The sequence below is a fragment of the Phyllostomus discolor genome, chromosome 3 (assembly GCF_004126475.2).
Source record: "Phyllostomus discolor isolate MPI-MPIP mPhyDis1 chromosome 3, mPhyDis1.pri.v3, whole genome shotgun sequence".
NCBI classification, from domain to species: domain Eukaryota; kingdom Metazoa; phylum Chordata; class Mammalia; order Chiroptera; family Phyllostomidae; genus Phyllostomus; species Phyllostomus discolor.
This window is the reverse complement of record NC_040905.2, coordinates 121,686,570-121,705,018: the sequence shown is the minus strand read 5'-3', so window position 1 is coordinate 121,705,018 and position 18,449 is coordinate 121,686,570. Positions and strand designations below refer to the sequence as shown.

Genomic DNA, 18,449 nt, shown 5'->3' with positions numbered 1-18,449 from the left:
AGAAATAGTTATTTTTAATGCATTTATTTTAATATGTAAAGGGTTTATTTTTAAATGAAATAAATACTTTGAAGTTTCTGTTAAAATTTCTGGTATGGTAAATATCTATAGATGTAAGCCACATAAAAGATCTTTGGTGTTCTCAATAACAACAAACCTAACATTAAAAACTAAACTCATTGTCTCTCACATACTTCTCAAACTTAATTTTTGTTTTCTGTTTCATATCTTGGTAAATAGTACCACACTGTCTGTCCAGATTCTAGGCCAGCAACTTGGAGGTCATCCTTGTTTCCTCTTCTTTCCTTAACCTAGATGGTAATAGTAATCACTAACATTTATTAAGTACTGACTGTGTTAGGTACCATTCTTAGGGCTTTATATCAATTATCTTGTTAAAACCTCACAGCAACCCTACATGGTGTAAGTACTAATTATCCCCACCCCCAGTTTTATAGGTGAGGGGGCAAAGATACAGAGCAGTTTAGGTACCTTGCCCATGATCGTGCAACTAGTAAGTTACAGAGCCAAGATTTGAATCCATCCAGTGTTTTGATCTGTACTTTGTTCTGGAACAGTTTATGTAAGATTTATATTACTTGTTTCTTAAGGATTTTATATTCATACTCTATAAAGTCATCTGGGCCTGGTGCTTTTTAGAGAGGTAAGTCTTGGAGAACTTTTTCAGTGTCTTCTTCTGTTATTTTACTATAGGATCTTCTACTCCTGTGAGCTCACTTTGGTAAATTATATTTTATAGAGCAGAGGCTAGAAAACTACAGCCTAAAGAAGGCCAAATCTAGTCCACTGCCTGTTTTTTCATATGAAGTTTTATTGGAACACAGTCATTTCCATTCCTTTACATGTTGTCTATAGCTGTTTTTTGTGCTACAACAGCAGAGTTGAGTAGTTGCATCACAGACTGTATGACCTGCAAAGCCCAAAATGTTTACTATCAGGCTCTTTACGAAAAAGATTTCCCCAGCCATGTCACAGAACACTGTTCAGTGTATCTGGGCTTTGTTTTATTGACATAGATTGTACATTGTATTTTCTTATCTTTCCAGGATCTCTGCATTTGAAATTGTCTTTTTTAAATCCCTAGTACTATTTCTATTTTTTTCCCCTCTACCCCCCACCCCCATAATTTGGGAACACTAAAATTTTGTCTGACTTATTGGTAACAGTGTCAGTGTTCCATCTTATGGTGTTTCTTAAAAATACACTAGTAAGAAAAAAGAATGTATGGGTTGTATTGATCATTGAAACTATCTATTCCTGATTGGTGGTTTTATAAATTTCTTCTGTGCTAATTAATCTGTGTGTTTTTCCTTCCTCTTCTGGGATCAGTGTTAAATAATTCCCTCTGGATTTCCAAATTATTTATAGAGTTGAGCCTGAAGAAATATTTTTTTAGAAAATTATCTCTCTTTTCCATTTTAAATTTTTTAAAATTAGATTAACTAGTAGTTTGTTATTTTTTCATAGAACCATGCCTTGGATTTATTGATTCACTTTTAAAGTCATTTATTTCTACTTTTATCTTTATTAATTCCTTCTTTCTGCTTCTTGGGTTTGTTTTTAACTTGAGTTGGATGCATTATATTCAATCTTGTTTCCTGAAAATAATTAAAGCTATAACTTTTTCTCTTAGCCATATCTTAAAATTTATTATGTATATTGTTTTGACTATTATTTTCTTGATAACCCTGACATTTTGGCATGTATTTACTCAACTCAAAATTTAAAGCAATTTTACTTGCTAGTTTTGTTGTTTCTAGTGTGATTGGATTATGACCAGAAATATTTGCATTTCTACTTTTTGCAATTGGTGGATGCTCTCTTCAGAAAGACTATATTTTTCTGGGAACCAAAGTGTCCCAGGTTCAATTCCCAGCCAGGGTACATTCCTGGGTTGCAGGCCGTAACCCCCAGCAACCACACATTGATGTTTCTCTCCCTCTCCCTCTCCCTCTCCCTCTCCCTCTCCCTCTCCCTCTCTCTCTCTCTCTCCCTCCCTCCCTCCCTCCCTCCCTCCCTCCCTCCCCTCTCTAAAAATAAATAAATAAAATCTTTTAAAAAAAAAGGAAAGAAAAACTATATTTTTAATGACCATTTCATGGGTACTTATTAAAAGGGTGTTGTATTTGTTATCAGAATATATTGTTTGCTTTTTTTCAGGTTTTCTCTTTTGTTCTCCATTTGGTTCTACATGTTTTCAGTCTAAGATTTGGTATATAAAGGTTCTTAACTGTCTTTTTAATTGGTTTCTTTTATGAATATGACTATATCTTATCCTTTAAAATACTTTTTTCCTTGTTTTTAAAATCTACTGCTTTCTTTAAATTTTATTAGCATTTCTTGTTGGTGTCTGTCTCTATATTCCTCCCCCCCACCCCACCCCAATTTTCCTGTATTGTTTTGTTTCAGGAGCAGTTTTTGCAAAGTATGGTCCTTAAGTTTGATTTCTCTTTTCCTAACCCATTTTAAGAGTTTTTATAAACAAGTGAGTTTAATTCATGAACATTTATTGTGCTTAAGATGTTTTGAGATTTATGTTCAGCATCTCATCTTGTGGCACATATTAACCACAATTTTGGAATAATTTTTATTGCATTTTATGTATCCATTGAATGGATCAAGTTTTCATATTTTTTTTCTTCTTCCAATGGTTTGGGTATTTATTGATATAACTAACCTAAATTAACTACATTGCAGAATGGCCAATATTATATAGTATTTATATTTGTTGGTCAGCAATTCCACCCTTGCCCTCCACCTGCATGCACTGTTATGTTAGCTTTTTTACTCTCTGCTACTGCGTCCCATGTTTACACCAGAGTTTTTAGTTCAGATTATTTATTTTCATTTATTAATTAATTAGTACATTATCTTAATGTTTTTTTTTTTTTTTTTACTGATTTTAGCAAAGTTTTCAGGCTCCAGAAATGAGTACCTGTCTCAGCCTTATTTTCCTTGTGGCACTTTCCTGATAAGAAAAGCAGTTGTTTAAAGTAAGAGTGGGTTGCTGGGTGGCATATAAATCCTGCTTTTGAATTTCTAGTCACTTTTGATGTAGTGTTAGTGTTCTCATACATGTCTTCATGTAGGTCATTCAGTGTTTCATGTAGATGACTGTATAGTCATCTGATTCCTTGAATGCATTAAAGAACATTATTCTGTTACTATCTCACACAAATAACATCTTGTGTGGGAATTAAAGTACTGTCACTATCATTTTCTTTTAATAAAGTATCAGACAAGGCTGTTCTTCAGCAGCGGGCAGCTTTACTACTTTAAGGTGTATGCAAGTGCCAGGTATCATGCTGAGCTCAGTACTAAGCATGTAAGAACTGAGTTAAAGTTTTGTTTTCTTTGGAGATTTTTTTGTTTCATTTTGGTTTGGGTTTTTTTGGGGGGTCGCTGTTAGAGGTGCTTTGGAAATATCTGACGCCCTGTTTTCCTCATGACAAAGGAATATATGTTATTGTTGCATTCTGGGAGCATTAAATTTCCCGGGAGACAAAATTTTCATACATAATGATATTAGACCTAGAATGTACTTGGCTCAAATGACTAATGAAAATAACTTTTCAGTTGCCTCTAAAAAGAATGGAAAGGATTCCGAGAAATAGAATGTAAATTTCATTGTCATTTTTCCTGAACTACAATTTGCTTGTATTGCTCTAGAAAAATCAAAGTTACAATACAAAATTAAGAATCTAAAATCATATGTTAAAAATGATTAGTATTAGTGATATAATCTAAATCCATCAGTTCAGAGAAAGGAAATAGTAGTGGGGCTAGACTGTTTAATGTGAGGAGGCCGTAGAACTGAGGGTGTGTTAAGTGCAAATTGTGTGACTATTAGAAATCACACAGGTGATCAACACTTCATCACAGTATCACATATATTGTAAGCATTTAATAAACACTTTTTTTATTTGGGCCACAGTAATAGCTTCTGTTTACTGAGTGTTTATATCATGCTGAGTACTAGAATAAGACTGTACTGTATAGACAAAGAGAAAGTAACAATGGCATCTGTGAAGAGAAGTCAAACTCTCTTAGAAACATTAATGTGCTACAGAAGTTTAAGGTGGTATTGTGCTACTCATTTAAAAAATAGCCACTATCTATATAGCATTGTGTTTGCTGCTCTGTGAACATTGATCTGTTTTTACCTTAGGACAGCTCTGCTCAGCGTTACCCCATTTCACAGAAGAGACTACAGGCTCAGTTAGATTTATACAACTTGCCCAAAGACACAAAGCTTAGGAAAGGCAAACCTGGGCTGGAAACCTGGGTCCACATGGTACTAGAAATTCAGATAAACCTGCTTGCCTCTCTGTAGCCTTAGAGATTGGATATATCTTAACTGATTTAAGGCATTTCTATCAGTTTATTTACGTATTTAATCTCTTTTGGGAATTCAAACATTCCCTTGCTATCTGTAATTTCTGGTTGTTCATACAAAAGTAGCTATTTCTGAGATTTATTTCTCCAATTTTGATCCATCTCATCAATTTCATTCTGTTATCTTTGTATTTACTTCCCTGCTCTTAGTTTTTTTTAATTCAGATTTTACATTTTAACAACAAAACATTGTTAACTTGGTCTTTTTTTCTGGCAGATTGTTTTCTGCCCTTGTTTTTGTGTTGTCCTTCAAAGATGAAAAATAGGGACCAAATACATTAAAAATGAGGCAGATTAAGAACAGTTACCAGGGATTGAGGATTATTTTAGGATTACCAAAACTTGATTTGCCACATTTGTTCTTTAGTTACTATGATTTCCATAGTTGTATAATCAGTGCTTGTTCTCTGGTAAGGGAATAATATGGGATAGGGATGGTGAACGTGATTTGTCACGTGAGCCCTGGTATGCTGGTGGTCTCCATGACCTCACTGGATAGGGAGTTAGCAGAAGGCAAATTCACTCTTGGCAATGATCTCTCCTAGGAAAACAGGAGCCTATAAATGAGGGTGTCCCCACACACTTAAAATTCTCTTCCTTTAGGATTGTTTTTCTTAGTGCCTTTTTACTTGATAGCTAACTATGGAGGTACACTTTACTGGCTAATCTTTTCCACCCCTTTTCTTTTGTTGGGATCAGTGCCAGAACAGATAAAGCCCAGTGTAAGCCAGCCTCAGCCTGCCAACTCTAATAACGGCACTTCCACAGCAACCAGCACTAATAATAATGCCAAGCGAGCCACAGCCAACAGTCAGCAGCAGCCGCAGCCACCACAGCAGCAGCCACAGCAGCCACAGCTACAGCAGCCGCAGCCGCAGCCACCACAGGCCTTGCCTCGGTATCCTCGTGAAGTACCACCACGGTTTCGCCACCAGGAACATAAACAGCTTCTAAAGAGGGGTCAGCATTTTCCTGTCATAGCAGCAAACCTGGGATCTGCTATTAAAGTGTTAAGCAGCCAGTCAGAAAGCAGTGCTTTAACAAATCAACAGCCACAAAATAACGGAGAGGTGCAGAACAGCAAAAACCAGTCAGGTGAGAGAAGGCATTTCTTATGAGACTTGAGCTGTTGTCACTAGCGGTGTAGCAGGTTTATAAATCCATGGCTTTGGGGTGATATATGTGTATTCATTAGTATCTGGATTAAAAAATAAGAATCTGTGCAGGGAGTTATGAATAGGGAGTCTTGAAATGTTGCTTGTAAGGTCACTGCCATCCTACATTTAAAATGATCGTTTTAATCACTCGCTCTCTCCAGGTTCCACCTATTTTAATAAGCAGCTTATAGCTAAAATTGAACAACTCTGTGGGGTGTAAGATGTTCTTGTCTCTACATTTCATAGAGGAAACTGAGGCACCGACATGAAATAACTTGCACAGATCACCCATAAAAAGATTACTAGTCAAGAAAATTATATTCAGTTAGCATGTACATTCAGTTGTTGCCTCAGAATGGCTTTTCTCAGTTCAGTAATGATTGTGAGGCAGAAAGTACATCTAGTATGTGATTACAATTTTCTCGGAGCCCAGTGTGTTTTGACGTGTTCTAATAGGTTCTGATGGTTGGTTGGTTTGTCCATTCTTCAGCAAAATATTGGATTGGCCAAAAAGTCCATCATATTTTTTCTGTAAAGGACACATTTTCACCAATACCTTCATTGATTTGCATATTATGTGTATGTCCACTATCTCCCACTATTGGCTTTTGGTGGGTGGAGGCCAGGGGTGCTGCTAAACATCTTTTAGTTCATGAAACAGCCCCATAGCAAAGAATTTTTTTGGCCAAAATGCAAAATGTCAGTAGTGCCAAGAAACTAAACCACTTTTTTATTTAAGATTTTATTTATTTGTTTTTAGAGGGGGAAGGGAGGGAGAAAGAGAGAGAGAGAGAAACATCAATGTGTGGTTGCTGGGGGTCATGGCCTGCAACCCAGGCATGTACCCTGACTGGGAATCGAACTTGCAACACTTTGGTTCGCAGCCCGCGCTCAATACACTGAGCTACACCAGCCAGGGCTAGAAACTAAACCACTTTTGACACATTTGATGAGCATCTTGAAACATTGCAGAAATCTTTTTGTGTGTGTTTCAGTAGCGTTTTAACTTTTTGAAATAAGAAAGCATACTGAAAATATTACATTTTCTTCCATCTTCAGTATTAAAATGGCTGCAGAAAAATTCACCAGTTTCAATAAGTTTCTTTTAAGTGTGCACTGATATGATGGCTATCATAATACAATCTAACAGAATTGTTTCAAATGAAGTTAAAGACAAGTAAGCGTAAGCACTACTAGAGCCATCGTATAGAAAAAACATAACAGACATTTTGGCCAACCCAATATTTTGAAGCTTTTATCACAAGCCAGACAGAGAATTGAGGAGAATTAAGGTTTCTTCACATGAAAACACTAGTATACTGGTAATGAATAAAGTCTCTGGAGCCAAATGGACCTGGTTTTTAAATCCTAGCTCAATGTGTCTGATTCTCATCCAAGCAGCCCATTCTAACTCAGGCAGAGTTAGAAAGCCCAGGTAGAGTTACTCACTTTCTACCTCTACGCTCTCTATATTAAGCAGGAGCTACTCTGTACATATTGTGATATTTCATAGCTAATAACTGGTAGAGCCTGGACTTACATCAAAATCTGTCTGACTCCAGAGCTATGCTCATAGCAACCTTGCTGTGCTGTAGCAACATACTGGATGTGATAGGTAAAGAAGAATAGAAATGTGCTTTTTCTAGCATAGGTAATTAGAACAGCATGTTATTATTCAAAAGAATAAAGACCTGGATTATTATCCTGATTTAATTCTCCCTCCCCTCCAGGCACGTATTGCTAATTGAGTTTGGCCAAATAGCTCAATTTACCTGAGCCTCTTTCCTAATCTGTAAAGTGTGGACAGTAGTACCCAACCTATATGGTTGATTATAGGGGATTAAATTATGTGACATGTTCAAGCAGATAGCTTAATGCCGAACATTTTGGCACTGAATGATTTCCTGAAAGTTGTACAGAGAACCTCTACTTTTCAGGAATGAGTCTGCTTTAGACATAATCCATCTTATGCCAAACAACTAATAATGTGGTTTGAAGTTCATCTGGGAAGTCAGATTGAAGCAGTTGTATTGAATACTGCATAATAAAATATGCAGCTAAACCCTTAGAAGAGGTTATCATACAACAAATGCTTGAGTGCCCACTATAAGCTAAGCAATGGAGGTATTTTAATTAAACAGGGAAGTGGGTGGTAAATTTAGAAATTATATATGTTGAATATGCTTTTCAACTTGGGAAATGAAAGACCAAAGCCATTTTTGAAATGGAAAACAACAGGAGTGTAAGAATCTTATTTCTCAAAAATGAATATAGGTCCAAAAATCCTTAAGTGTTACAGGTGTACAGTCAGATGACAAGAAGGCCTAAGGTGTGGGCATAAAAGAAGTCTTCAAAAAAGTTTGAGAAGGAAAAAATATTCTACCTGTTCTAAAAGGACATTATGAGGGAGAGCAGCATTAATGTGGAGGGTAAGATGGAAGTCAGGAGAGTGCAGCAGTCTGAGGTCTATAATTAAGTCCTCAAACAACTAGAGTATAGATACTGAAGGAATGTATTATGCAGAAGAACCAGATTTGTTCTTTTGTCTTTTTTTTAAACATTTATGAATTTCTACCTACCAGCCTATGTCGCATATTTGCATTAAAATTTCTTCATAGATGCTACTAGGAATGATAATAGAAACTTTAGCCACAGAATAACCACTGGGTGTCTGTGAATCAGGGAAGACTTCTTAAACAGTTCATCTTTCTCAGCTCCTGAACAGTTCATACAACAATATAGTGACTAACTCTTTTGGGGTGCTTACTATGACCCACTTACTGTATTAATCCCTTTAATCCTCATTTTGCAGATTAGAGAAATTACCTTCACCTCACAGATTAAGAGATTAGCCTGGTGGTCATTGAGGAGCAGGGTTGTGCCCAGCATCAACAGCATGAGCAGTAGTCCAGAGACATAGACTTCTGTTGTTGTGAACTACATGCAGTTTAAACTGTGGGGACAGATCTGTTTTTATTTTTCTCTATTTGTATTTACATTTGGCTTTTTGATTCCTGAATAGAGCTTGTTAATGGCGTAGACTTGACATTTGAATTAATATATACAATACATACATAGAAATGTATTTAAAGTTTTTGTGGTAATAATGAGGAATGCTGGATGTGTCTCCCTTTTCCCGTTATAGTACATTCCTCATTTATTCAGTGCAGCCAGGAAGTAAGGATAGTACCTACATAAGATTGGGTACTTTAGAAACCAAAGGTCACAAACTAGAATGCTTTCATGGGCCGGCAGGTAAGTGAAGTAAAAGATGAAAAGGAGTGATGGGAACAGGAGTAGATGTATTGATTTTGTACCCTGCCTAAGATACCTTCACATTTGTGTGTTAAGGTTTTTTAGAACCCCATGCTGGTCAAACCAGACAACTCTGCAGGATGAGTTCAAACACTCAGTGATGATTTTAGTCGGTGTTCCACATCCTCTTGCAGTTGATTCTTTAGATCCATAAGGTATCAGACTCTGCTACTGCACAAATAACACTAAAATTTGGAAGAGACTGATGTTTAACAGGGCTGGCAACAATATTGTTCTAAGCCAAATGTGTTGGGCCAAATGGTTCCAATGCACATTTTATATCCAATTATAAATAAATAGACACATAAATAGGACAGCAACTACCAGCCAACCCAAATCCATTGGTTATTAATACTTACCCATCTTGTTTCGCATGCACAGTGCCCTTCCTCCATCATATTGGCTTGGCCAAAAGAGCTGTTACATTTTTTCTGTACGATGGCTCTAGTGCTTAGTTGTCTTTAACGTCATTCAATACAATTTTGTTAGATTGTATGGTGATGGCTGTCATATCAGTGTGCATTTAAAAAAATTACCAAAAGTGGTGAATTTTTGTGCAGCCATTTTAATATTGAAGATGAAAGAGTAGGTGCAACATTTTCAATGTGACAGTTGGTCAAAAATCCATGTGGTATTTTCTGTAAAATAAAAGATACATTTTTTTTTCATTTTTGCCAATAACTATTCATTTGGATATTTTCAGTATGTCGGCCATCTCCCACATGGTATAATGTTGATTGTTCTCGATGTCTCAGTTTGATGGCTATCAACCTCAGGTGCTCTACCTGACTGTAGAGCATCATCTAGTTAGAAATCTCTAGCATGAAACTTTCCAAACCACTTTTGACACGTTCGATCAGTCACGGCACCTTCTCCATACACTGCATGAATATTTTTGTGTGTTTTCAGGTACATTTTTACCTTTCTTGAAATAATAAAGTAAAATATGCCAAAAAAAGTTGTGTGTTTTTTTCCTCTTCAATATTAAAATGGCTGCACAAAAATTTACCAATTTTGATAAATGTTTTTAAATGCATGCTGATATGACATCTCTCACAGTATAATCTAACAAAATTGTTTCAAATAAAGTTAAGGACATCTAAGTGCTACTAGAGCCATCTTATGGAAAAAAGCAAACCAACCTTTTCACCAGGCCAATACATTTGCACACATATACAAACATTTATTTTTCTTCACCTTCAGTACTTCCACAGGTAATATTAATAAGAACAGTCTCCAATACAACCATGGTACTGTGATCACTCAAAAGGGGGTATAACTTAACAATACCTGCTAATATGTAGTTTGTGCTCACAGTTCCACTGATTGTTCCAAGAATGTCGTTTTGTTTACAGTATGGTATCATTTGTAGAAACTATAAAACATGCAAAACAACATTATGTATTGCTTAGGGATGAGTTAAAATAGCCCATTTTGGGAAGTTACCACTCAGTCACCCAGTGGGGAAAGGAGGAGATGTAATCAGAAGGGTTATGCTACAGTTTTATACTATAATTAATAGTATATTTCTTGAGGTGATCAGTATGTGGGTGTTTTTCATACTACTATTTATAGCCTTTCTTTTAAACTTTTTTTAAGCTTATTTTATTGATTAGCTTTACCTTTTCTGGGAAGCACTTTATCTGCCCTTCCATTCTAAATTACAGTTTTGCTGGATAGAGTAATCTTGGATGTAGGTCCTTGTGTTTCATCACTTTGAATACCACTTCTTGCCAGTCCCTTCTAGCCTGCAAAGTTTCTTTTGAGTAATCTGCTGATAGTCTTCTGGGAACTCCCTTGTAGGTAACTCAGCTTTTTCTTGCTGCTTTTAAGATTCTCTCTGTATCTTTAACCTTTGGCATTTTAATTATGATGTGTCTTGGTGTGGTCCTCTTTGTGTCCAACTTGTTTGGGACTCTGTGTGCTTCTTGGACTTGTATGTCTATTTCCTTCACCAAATTAGGGAAACCTTCTTTCATTATTTTTCGAATTTTCAATTTCTTGTTCTTCCTCTTCTTCTTCTGGCATCCCAATGATTCATATGTTGGTGGTTTTGGAGATGCCCCAGAGGCTTCCTAACCTCTCCTCCTTTTTTTGTTTTTTTTTAATTCTTGTTTCTTCATTCTGTTTTGGTTGATTGTTTATTTATTCCTTATGTTCCAAATAGATTTGAGCCCCAGCTTCCTTCCCTTCACTATTAGTTCCCTGCAGATTTTTCTTTATTTTACTTAGTGTAGCCTTCATTTCTCCCCTTAAACTTTTGCCATACTCAGTGAGATCTTGAAGCATCCTTACTAGTGTTTAGAACTCTGCATCTGTTAGGGTTGGCTATCTCTGTTTCACTTAGTTCTTTTCTGGGATTTTGTTCTGTTTCTTTCATTTGAGCCATATTTCTTTGTCTCCTCAATTTGGCAGCCTGCCTCTGTTTGTTCTTCTGTGTATTAGGTAGAGCTGCTTTGACTCTCTGTCTTAGTGCACATGTTAAATTGTATGGGGTAGAACCTTGGATGTTCATCAGAGCAGGGCAACCCATCACTTTGTGGCTCTATGTAGGAGGAGGGCTGGGAGAGGGGACATTGCCACTGCCTTGCTATTGGAAGCTTGCTCTGTTTCCAGTCACTTCACCCCCCTCCCATATACAACTGGTGCTCCCCTAGCTGCTGCCCCAGTGGTGATTCCCAGAGTGAGTGGTTTATGTACACTTTAGGACTGTGCAGGCCCTTAAAATGGATTCTCCTGAGAGATGAGCAGTTTCTTCTGCAGTCCCAACCTCCACTGTTTTTTACAGCCTGAAGTTATGAGGCTTTATTTCCTGGCACTGGAACCCTGGGCTGTGTAGTATGGCCTGGGTCTAGGATGGCTTGCTCCCAATGTGTCCTTCCCAATTTTTATTTATTTTTATTTACTTTTAATATATTTTATTGATGATGCTATTACAGTTGTCCGATTTCCCCCCTTCTCTCCCCTCCACCCTGTACCCCCCTCCCCCCCCCCATTTCCCCCTTTAGTTCATGTCCATGTGTCATACTTATGAGTTCTTTAGCTTCTACATTTCCCGTACTATTCTTGCCCTCCCCCTATCTATTTTCAACCTACATTCTATGCTACTTATTCTCTATACCTTTTCCCCCTCTCTCCTCCTCCAACCCCCCTGCTGCTAACCCTCCATGTGCCCACCATTTCTGTGGTTCTGTTCCTGTTCTAATTGTTTACTTAGTTTCTTTTAGTTTTGCTTTAGGTGTGGTTGTTAATATTTGTGAGTTTGCTGTCCTTTTACTATACATGTCTTTTCTTTATCTTCTTTTCTTAGATAAGTCCCTTTAGCATTTCATAAAATAAGGGCTTGGTGATGATGAACTCCTTTAACTTGACCTTATCTGAGAAGCACTTTATCTGCCCTTCCATTCTAAATGAGAGCTTTGCTGGATAGAGCAATCTGGGATGTAGGTCCTTGTCTTTCATGACTTGGAATATTTCTTTCCAGCCCCTTCTTGCCTGTAAGGTCTCTTTTGAGAAATCAGCTGACAGTCTGATGGGAACTCCTTTGTAGGTTACTGTCTCCTTATCTCTTGCTGCTTCTAGGATTCTCTCCTTCGTTTTTACCTTGGCTAATGTAATTATGATGTGCCTTGGTGTGTTTCTTCTTGGGTCCAACTTCTTTGGGGCTCTCTGAGCTTCTTGGATTTCTTGGAAGACTGTTCCCTTTGCCAGATTGGGGAAGTTCTCCTTTATTATTTGTTCAAATACGTGCTCAGTCTGTTGCTTTTCCCCTTCCGATTCTGGTACCCCTATAATTCGGATATTGGAACGTTTAAAGGTGTCTTGGATGCTCTTAATCTTTTCCTCAATTTTTGAATTCTTATTTCATCATGCTTTCCTGCTTGGTTGATTCTATCTTCCTTCTGGTCCACTGTATTGTTTTGAGACTCATATTCCTTCCTTTCACTATTGGCTCTCCTCCGCGTGTCTTCCTGCATCTGTTTTATGGTAATCTGCATTCTTTCATCTAAATTTCGTCCAAAATCAACCAGTTCCGTGAGCTTTCTGATTACCAGTGTTTTGAACTGCGCATCTGATAGATTGGCTAATTCTTGGTCGCTCAAAAGGATGAGTCCTGGGGGACTGATCTGCTCTGTTGAAAACATTATTTTTTTCCCCTGTCTCTCCTTTTTTTTTTCCGGTCTGGTTGCTCTTGTTACGGTGGGGGGCGGAGCCTTAGGTGCTCACCAGGGCTGGGCACCCCAGTCGCTAGATTGTGACGTTATATGTGGGGGTGGGGTGGGGGCGGGAGCGGGAGCAGGGCGGGAGAAAACAATGGCGGTAGTTCCGTTCCCCTGGACTCAGACCCTTGTCTGGGCTTCTGGGCCGCGAGTTCTGCCCTGGTCTACTATCGCTACCCCTCTGGGTCTGCCAGCCACAGCTTTCGTACTCAGGGATCACCGCTGCCTTCTTGCGCCCCCGGATGGCTTTTGCGCCGATTTCACGCCAAACCTTCCCCCGACCTCCGTGCGCTGCCGACCCGAGCCAGCCTCGCGCCCGCCCGGCTTGTCTTCTCCTACCAGTCCGGATGAACGCATCTACTTCAACTTCTTGGCTGCCCGACTTCCATTCAGATAAATCCTCTGCCGGATCTGGGTGTTATTCTGATAGTAAATTATTGTTGTAAATTATTGGTTTTCTAATCTTGGTTGTACGAGGAGGTACGGTGCGTCCACCTATTCCTCCATCTTGCCGGAAGTCTCCCCAATTTTTATTTTATCACATGTGAATGTGGGACTGCCCATTCCGTTGGCTGTTGAGACCACCGCCTTGCTGCTGCCACCTCACTGTTGCCACACCAGTCCTCTGCCCTGGCTTTCCTTTTCCATTCCTCTTACCCATCTGAATGAATATTTTTTTAAATCCTTTGTTGTCAGACTTCCATACAGTGTGATTTTTCTGGCAGTTCTTGGTGGTTTTTGTTTTGAGGTTACTTGTGATCCTTCTTAAGGTTGTATGAGAAGGTGAAGTGTATATCTACCTTTGCCTCCATCTTGACCAGGAATTCAGCCTTACTTTAGAATTTTTTAAAAAGAAGCTTCAGGTACCTTTGAGCTATAATGGTAAAACACTGAGAATTAGGGCTATTTTAATGGAACAAAAAATTAACATTAAAATTTCTATTGATTAAAGTACTCTCCTTCCACCTGTGCGCTTCACTGTCTTTTCAGTGTGGTATACATCCTTGCTGCCCTGTAACATCTGCAGGCTCTCAGCTTGTACCTTCCCCCTTAATCTGTAAACATGCTCAATCAAATCTTTACCATCCTTTACATTCCTTTCAGCCCCCATTCTCTTTAGGCTATTATAGAATTTCTTTCCTCCACTTTGTCTCTGAATTCTTAAAGGAATAGTCTATACTTGCAATCTCTAATACCTTACTTCATTCAGTTCTCTGTAATCTAAATCCTACTCACTTGACTAACATAGCTCTTACTAGGTCACTGGTCTTGTGAATGTCAAGCACAAACAGTTTTATTTTTAAATACAGCAAAAACAGACTTTTCTGTTTTATCTTAATAGATGTCTGCATGTTCTATTGTTGATCACTTTCTCCTTCTTAAAGCTCTCGTTTTTTTCATTTTCCTTTTCATCAGTTTTCAGATTTTATTCCCTCCCATGGTTTTGTTTCAAATCACTCCCCATTTTTAGGATCATGTGTTTGGTCTGGATGTCTTCAGATGATTTTGGGCCCCTCATAACTCACCATGTCCAAAATTTAACTCATTATCTTGCCAAATGCCATCTCTCCTTCTGGATTCCATTGCTTAAAAGGTTGGCACCCCCATTCATCCAAACAGCCATCTGAAAATCTTTAAATCATGCTTAACCTCTCCCCTTTTCTTCCTACTACCTCAGGCCACTGGTTTACCATGCTGTGCTGATTTTAACTCTAAAATATCTTTGAGCTTTTCTTTCTCATCTGCACTGCTGCCACCATCACTTGACTTGGCTGAGTCACTCACCATCTAGTCTAGAGCAACAGCCCAGAATGTCTTATAGCTGTTTCCCACCACCCTCACCCCAGCTCTCAAACCAGAAACCAGTCATGATCCATGTGTTACATTTGATTGTGGTATTTATTGCCATTGTCTTATATCTAGAACAGATTGGCTTGTAGCCTGCTGGTCACCACTCTCATTCCTTTGCATGTTGTCTGTGGCTGCTTTCAAGTTACATTGATAGGTATCCATTGACAGAGTAGTTGCCACAATGACCATCTTGCAAGCAAAACCTAAATTGTTTATTAATTGGACTTTTATAGAAGTTTACCAACCCCTGGGCTAGAAGCTAGAATAACTGAAAGAAACATTTTGTATTTTTCTCAATTAGGTGATATTTGAAATTGTGCGTCTAAGATTCTCTCATTTCCAATGGTACCATTTCATACTTTCTGGAAATACTATAAAACCCAAGTATTGTTTATTTCTGAAGGTCTTTTCCTTTCTGGAGAGATGAAAGTCTTTAAGGCAGACAGCACATGTTCACTATTTGTTATGTGCTAAAATTTAATATGAAAAATATATGAATTTTCCTGGATTTAAATTCTTCCTGAATAAATCAACTTGACTTCTGACCAGTCTTTGTTCTACCCCCACACATGCTCTTTGGTCTTCCTGAGCAGGTGCTGTTACATCCCTAATAGTGTAATGCACTATTATATCCCTTCTCAGGTGTGATGCTTGAGCTGTTCCTGCTCTCCTAAGGTAATTATGTATGAAAGCAGGATGCTGCTGATGCTTTGGACTTCAGATAATTCTCAGTGAAGTGCAGTCATCCAAACTGTCAACAGTGCAAGTGTATAAAAATTTGTATTTTGCGTACACTCAATAAAACCCAACTGTCCCTTTGCTCCCACCTGCTCAAGGACTTACAATCTTAAGTGTTTTCTTACTATTTCCTGTAAAAGCTCAACGATCATCTTCTACTTAATCATTTTTTCCATGTGTTTATTCTCCAGATCATTTGTAATGATGGTTTTGGCTTCCTTGTCTGTAAGGGAAATAGATGATCTGTCTTCTTTTTCAATTCTGAAATAGGCTATGAAACTTTTTAGCTGTCATTGTTGAGGAGTCTCATTCTTTTACACCTTTTGTTAGACTAATATCTACACACACACCACAACCCCTCATTTTTCTAAGCTATAATGTTTTTCATAACTAAAAAGGTCTTTGTGATCCACCCTTGGTAAATGCAATTTTGGAATAGTCTTTTTTGTCCTGACTGGTGTGGCTTGGTTGGTTTGGGCATCATTCCACATACCGGAAGGTCACCAGTTCAATTACCAGTCAGGGCACATGTCTGGGTTGCAGGTCAGGTCCCAGGTTGTGAGTGGCAACTGATCAGTGTTTTCTCTCCCCATCCATGTTTCTCTCCCTTTCTTTCTTCCCCCCTTCCCCTCTCTCTAAAAATAAATGAAATCTTTTAGAAAAAGAAATAGCCTTTTAATTTTAGTTTTTTTTGGAAGTATCAAGTACCAGATTAAAAATGGAATTTTATCAAATAATTACTGTGGGCATTTCTCCTTATTTTTCTAAAAATAGGAATATATAGCAGAAGACAAATTTAGACCACCAACCATCTCCAAATGAGGTTCAGACAAGATTCTGAGAGAAATTTTCACTAATGTTAAAGGTGATAGAGTTAGTTTGCAAAATGTGTTGGTTTTGCTGGCTTTTGTATATGTGTGTATTCTGACATAAAAAACTTCACTTTTTTTGTGGTCAAGTCTGTCTTTTTTTAATGGTGTCTTTCTTTGCTTTGTGTATAAAAAGGTCTCATTCACTGATAACTTCATATTTTCATCTTTTAACAGTTGGAATTATTTGGAAAATTGTCTTATTTACACTTAATTAATTAATTTTTGAGAGAGGGGAAGGAAGGAGAAAGAAGGAGAGAATAATGATGTGAGAGAAACATCGATTCATTTGCCTCTCGTCCACTCTTCAACCAGGGACCAAATCTGCAACCCAGGGATGTGCCCTGACCGGGAATTGAACTGGCAGCCTATGCTTTGCAGGGTGATGCCTAACCACTAATCCACAGTGGTCAGGGTGACAATTATCTGACTAAAAAATACATTTTAAAAAGTATCATATATTCTTTTTCTCCTACTGATTTAAAATGCTAACTTTTAACATACAGCCTTTGACATATACTTAGGTCTATTTTTGTATTACTTTTTCTGCTCAACTGAAATGCTTATATACTCTGTTAGTACAGTGCTATTAACTGCATGATAATGCAGTTCTTCCTTCCCCTTTACATGCTGTCCACTTCTCTTTATGAGATTTTTAAAATTTTCATTTATTTTATATGAATTTTTTAAAACACTTTAATCAATTTATAGACTCTTGTTAGCAATTTCCTGTAATTGGATTAAACTTCAAACATTGTCATGGTTTCCTATTCAGAAAATTTCCATACATAATTTCTCTTCTATGGCCTACAAATAAAAGTTTAATCATATATGACTTTAGGGTTTGTATATAGCTTTTTTCCAAGTTGCTTTTTAGTTTTTTTGTGGCTGTTGTAGTGAGAATCTTTTTTCCCTTGCACTTGTTTTTTCCTGTAGTATAGAAAACTATTGCTTATTACATGTTACCCTTTTCTGTTTCTTACCTGCTATCTTTACCTCATTTCAAGGTCATATTTCATTGGTTAATACTTTCAGCACAAGGTTGTTGATGACAAATATCCCACCTTTTTCCTGTTATGGTAATACTTCTGATGTTTCATTGTTAAATTCCAAGTTCTTCTTTTTGTTTTCAACTCAGCTAATTTAGTCTAACATTCCCAATCTTAAAATCTTATTTCTGCTGTGTGGAGGTGGCAGTGTGCACACACACACATGAACAAGAAAATAATGGCAACGTAGCTTCATTGTTTTAGATATGGAGGAAAGTGGATGGATTTGGGGCTTATAATGTTTGGATTTTGTGTGTGTATGTATGTACAGGAAGGAATCAGGGATAAATCTTAGGTTTTAAGAAGTTTACTGAGATGAGAAAAATTAACAAATAAGTGGGATTGTTTTTCCCTTTGGCAGGAGGTACTTTTGAGGATATACCTGTACCCTATGATTGTTCCAAGGTTTCAGTGACAAAGTACACATGAAGTACATGGCCCATACATGTTGCTGGTAGTTTAGGTGCTGGCATATTGATTTGTTTTTATCCAGTAAGATTAACTGCTTTTTGATATTCTTTTATTTCCTTCTGGGCACTGAAAGATGACTAACTTTGTGTCAGCCTAAAAAAATGGTTCTTAAACAGGGATTGAAAATAGTTACTATACTTTAAAATACTTATATTTGAATTATATATACATTTTTGGTGTCTCTCCAGTCCTTTTTCCTGCTATTCTTCCTAGTTCCATTACCTTTTGCTGCTTAACAATTTTGCTTTGAAAGAAAATGATGTGAGATGAACCTGTATTTTCCTGTTAGCAATACTCTAATAGTGAATTACATTCGTTTTCTAGGCCTACAACCCAGTTGTGGGTTCCTTAGGTCTGGGGCAT

The 18,449-nt window shown here is 37.5% G+C and overlaps 1 protein-coding gene and 1 long non-coding RNA gene across 2 annotated transcripts in view; one reads left to right on the top strand and one right to left on the bottom strand.

Annotated features, from left to right (window-relative positions):
• The window catches only part of TNRC6A (trinucleotide repeat containing adaptor 6A), a 99,396-nt gene that overhangs the window by 48,835 nt on the left and 32,112 nt on the right, over nt 1–18,449 (top strand). Inside the window, 1 exon segment of the mRNA XM_036021371.1 lies at nt 5,116–5,511. Coding sequence (XP_035877264.1) covers nt 5,116–5,511 — 396 coding nt within the window.
• On the bottom strand, nt 959–2,537 carry LOC118499623. The gene is made up of 2 exons (XR_004902127.1): nt 2,099–2,537; nt 959–1,863 (listed from the first exon to the last, which is right to left on the bottom strand). It is a non-coding gene; the product is annotated as an uncharacterized LOC118499623 (long non-coding RNA).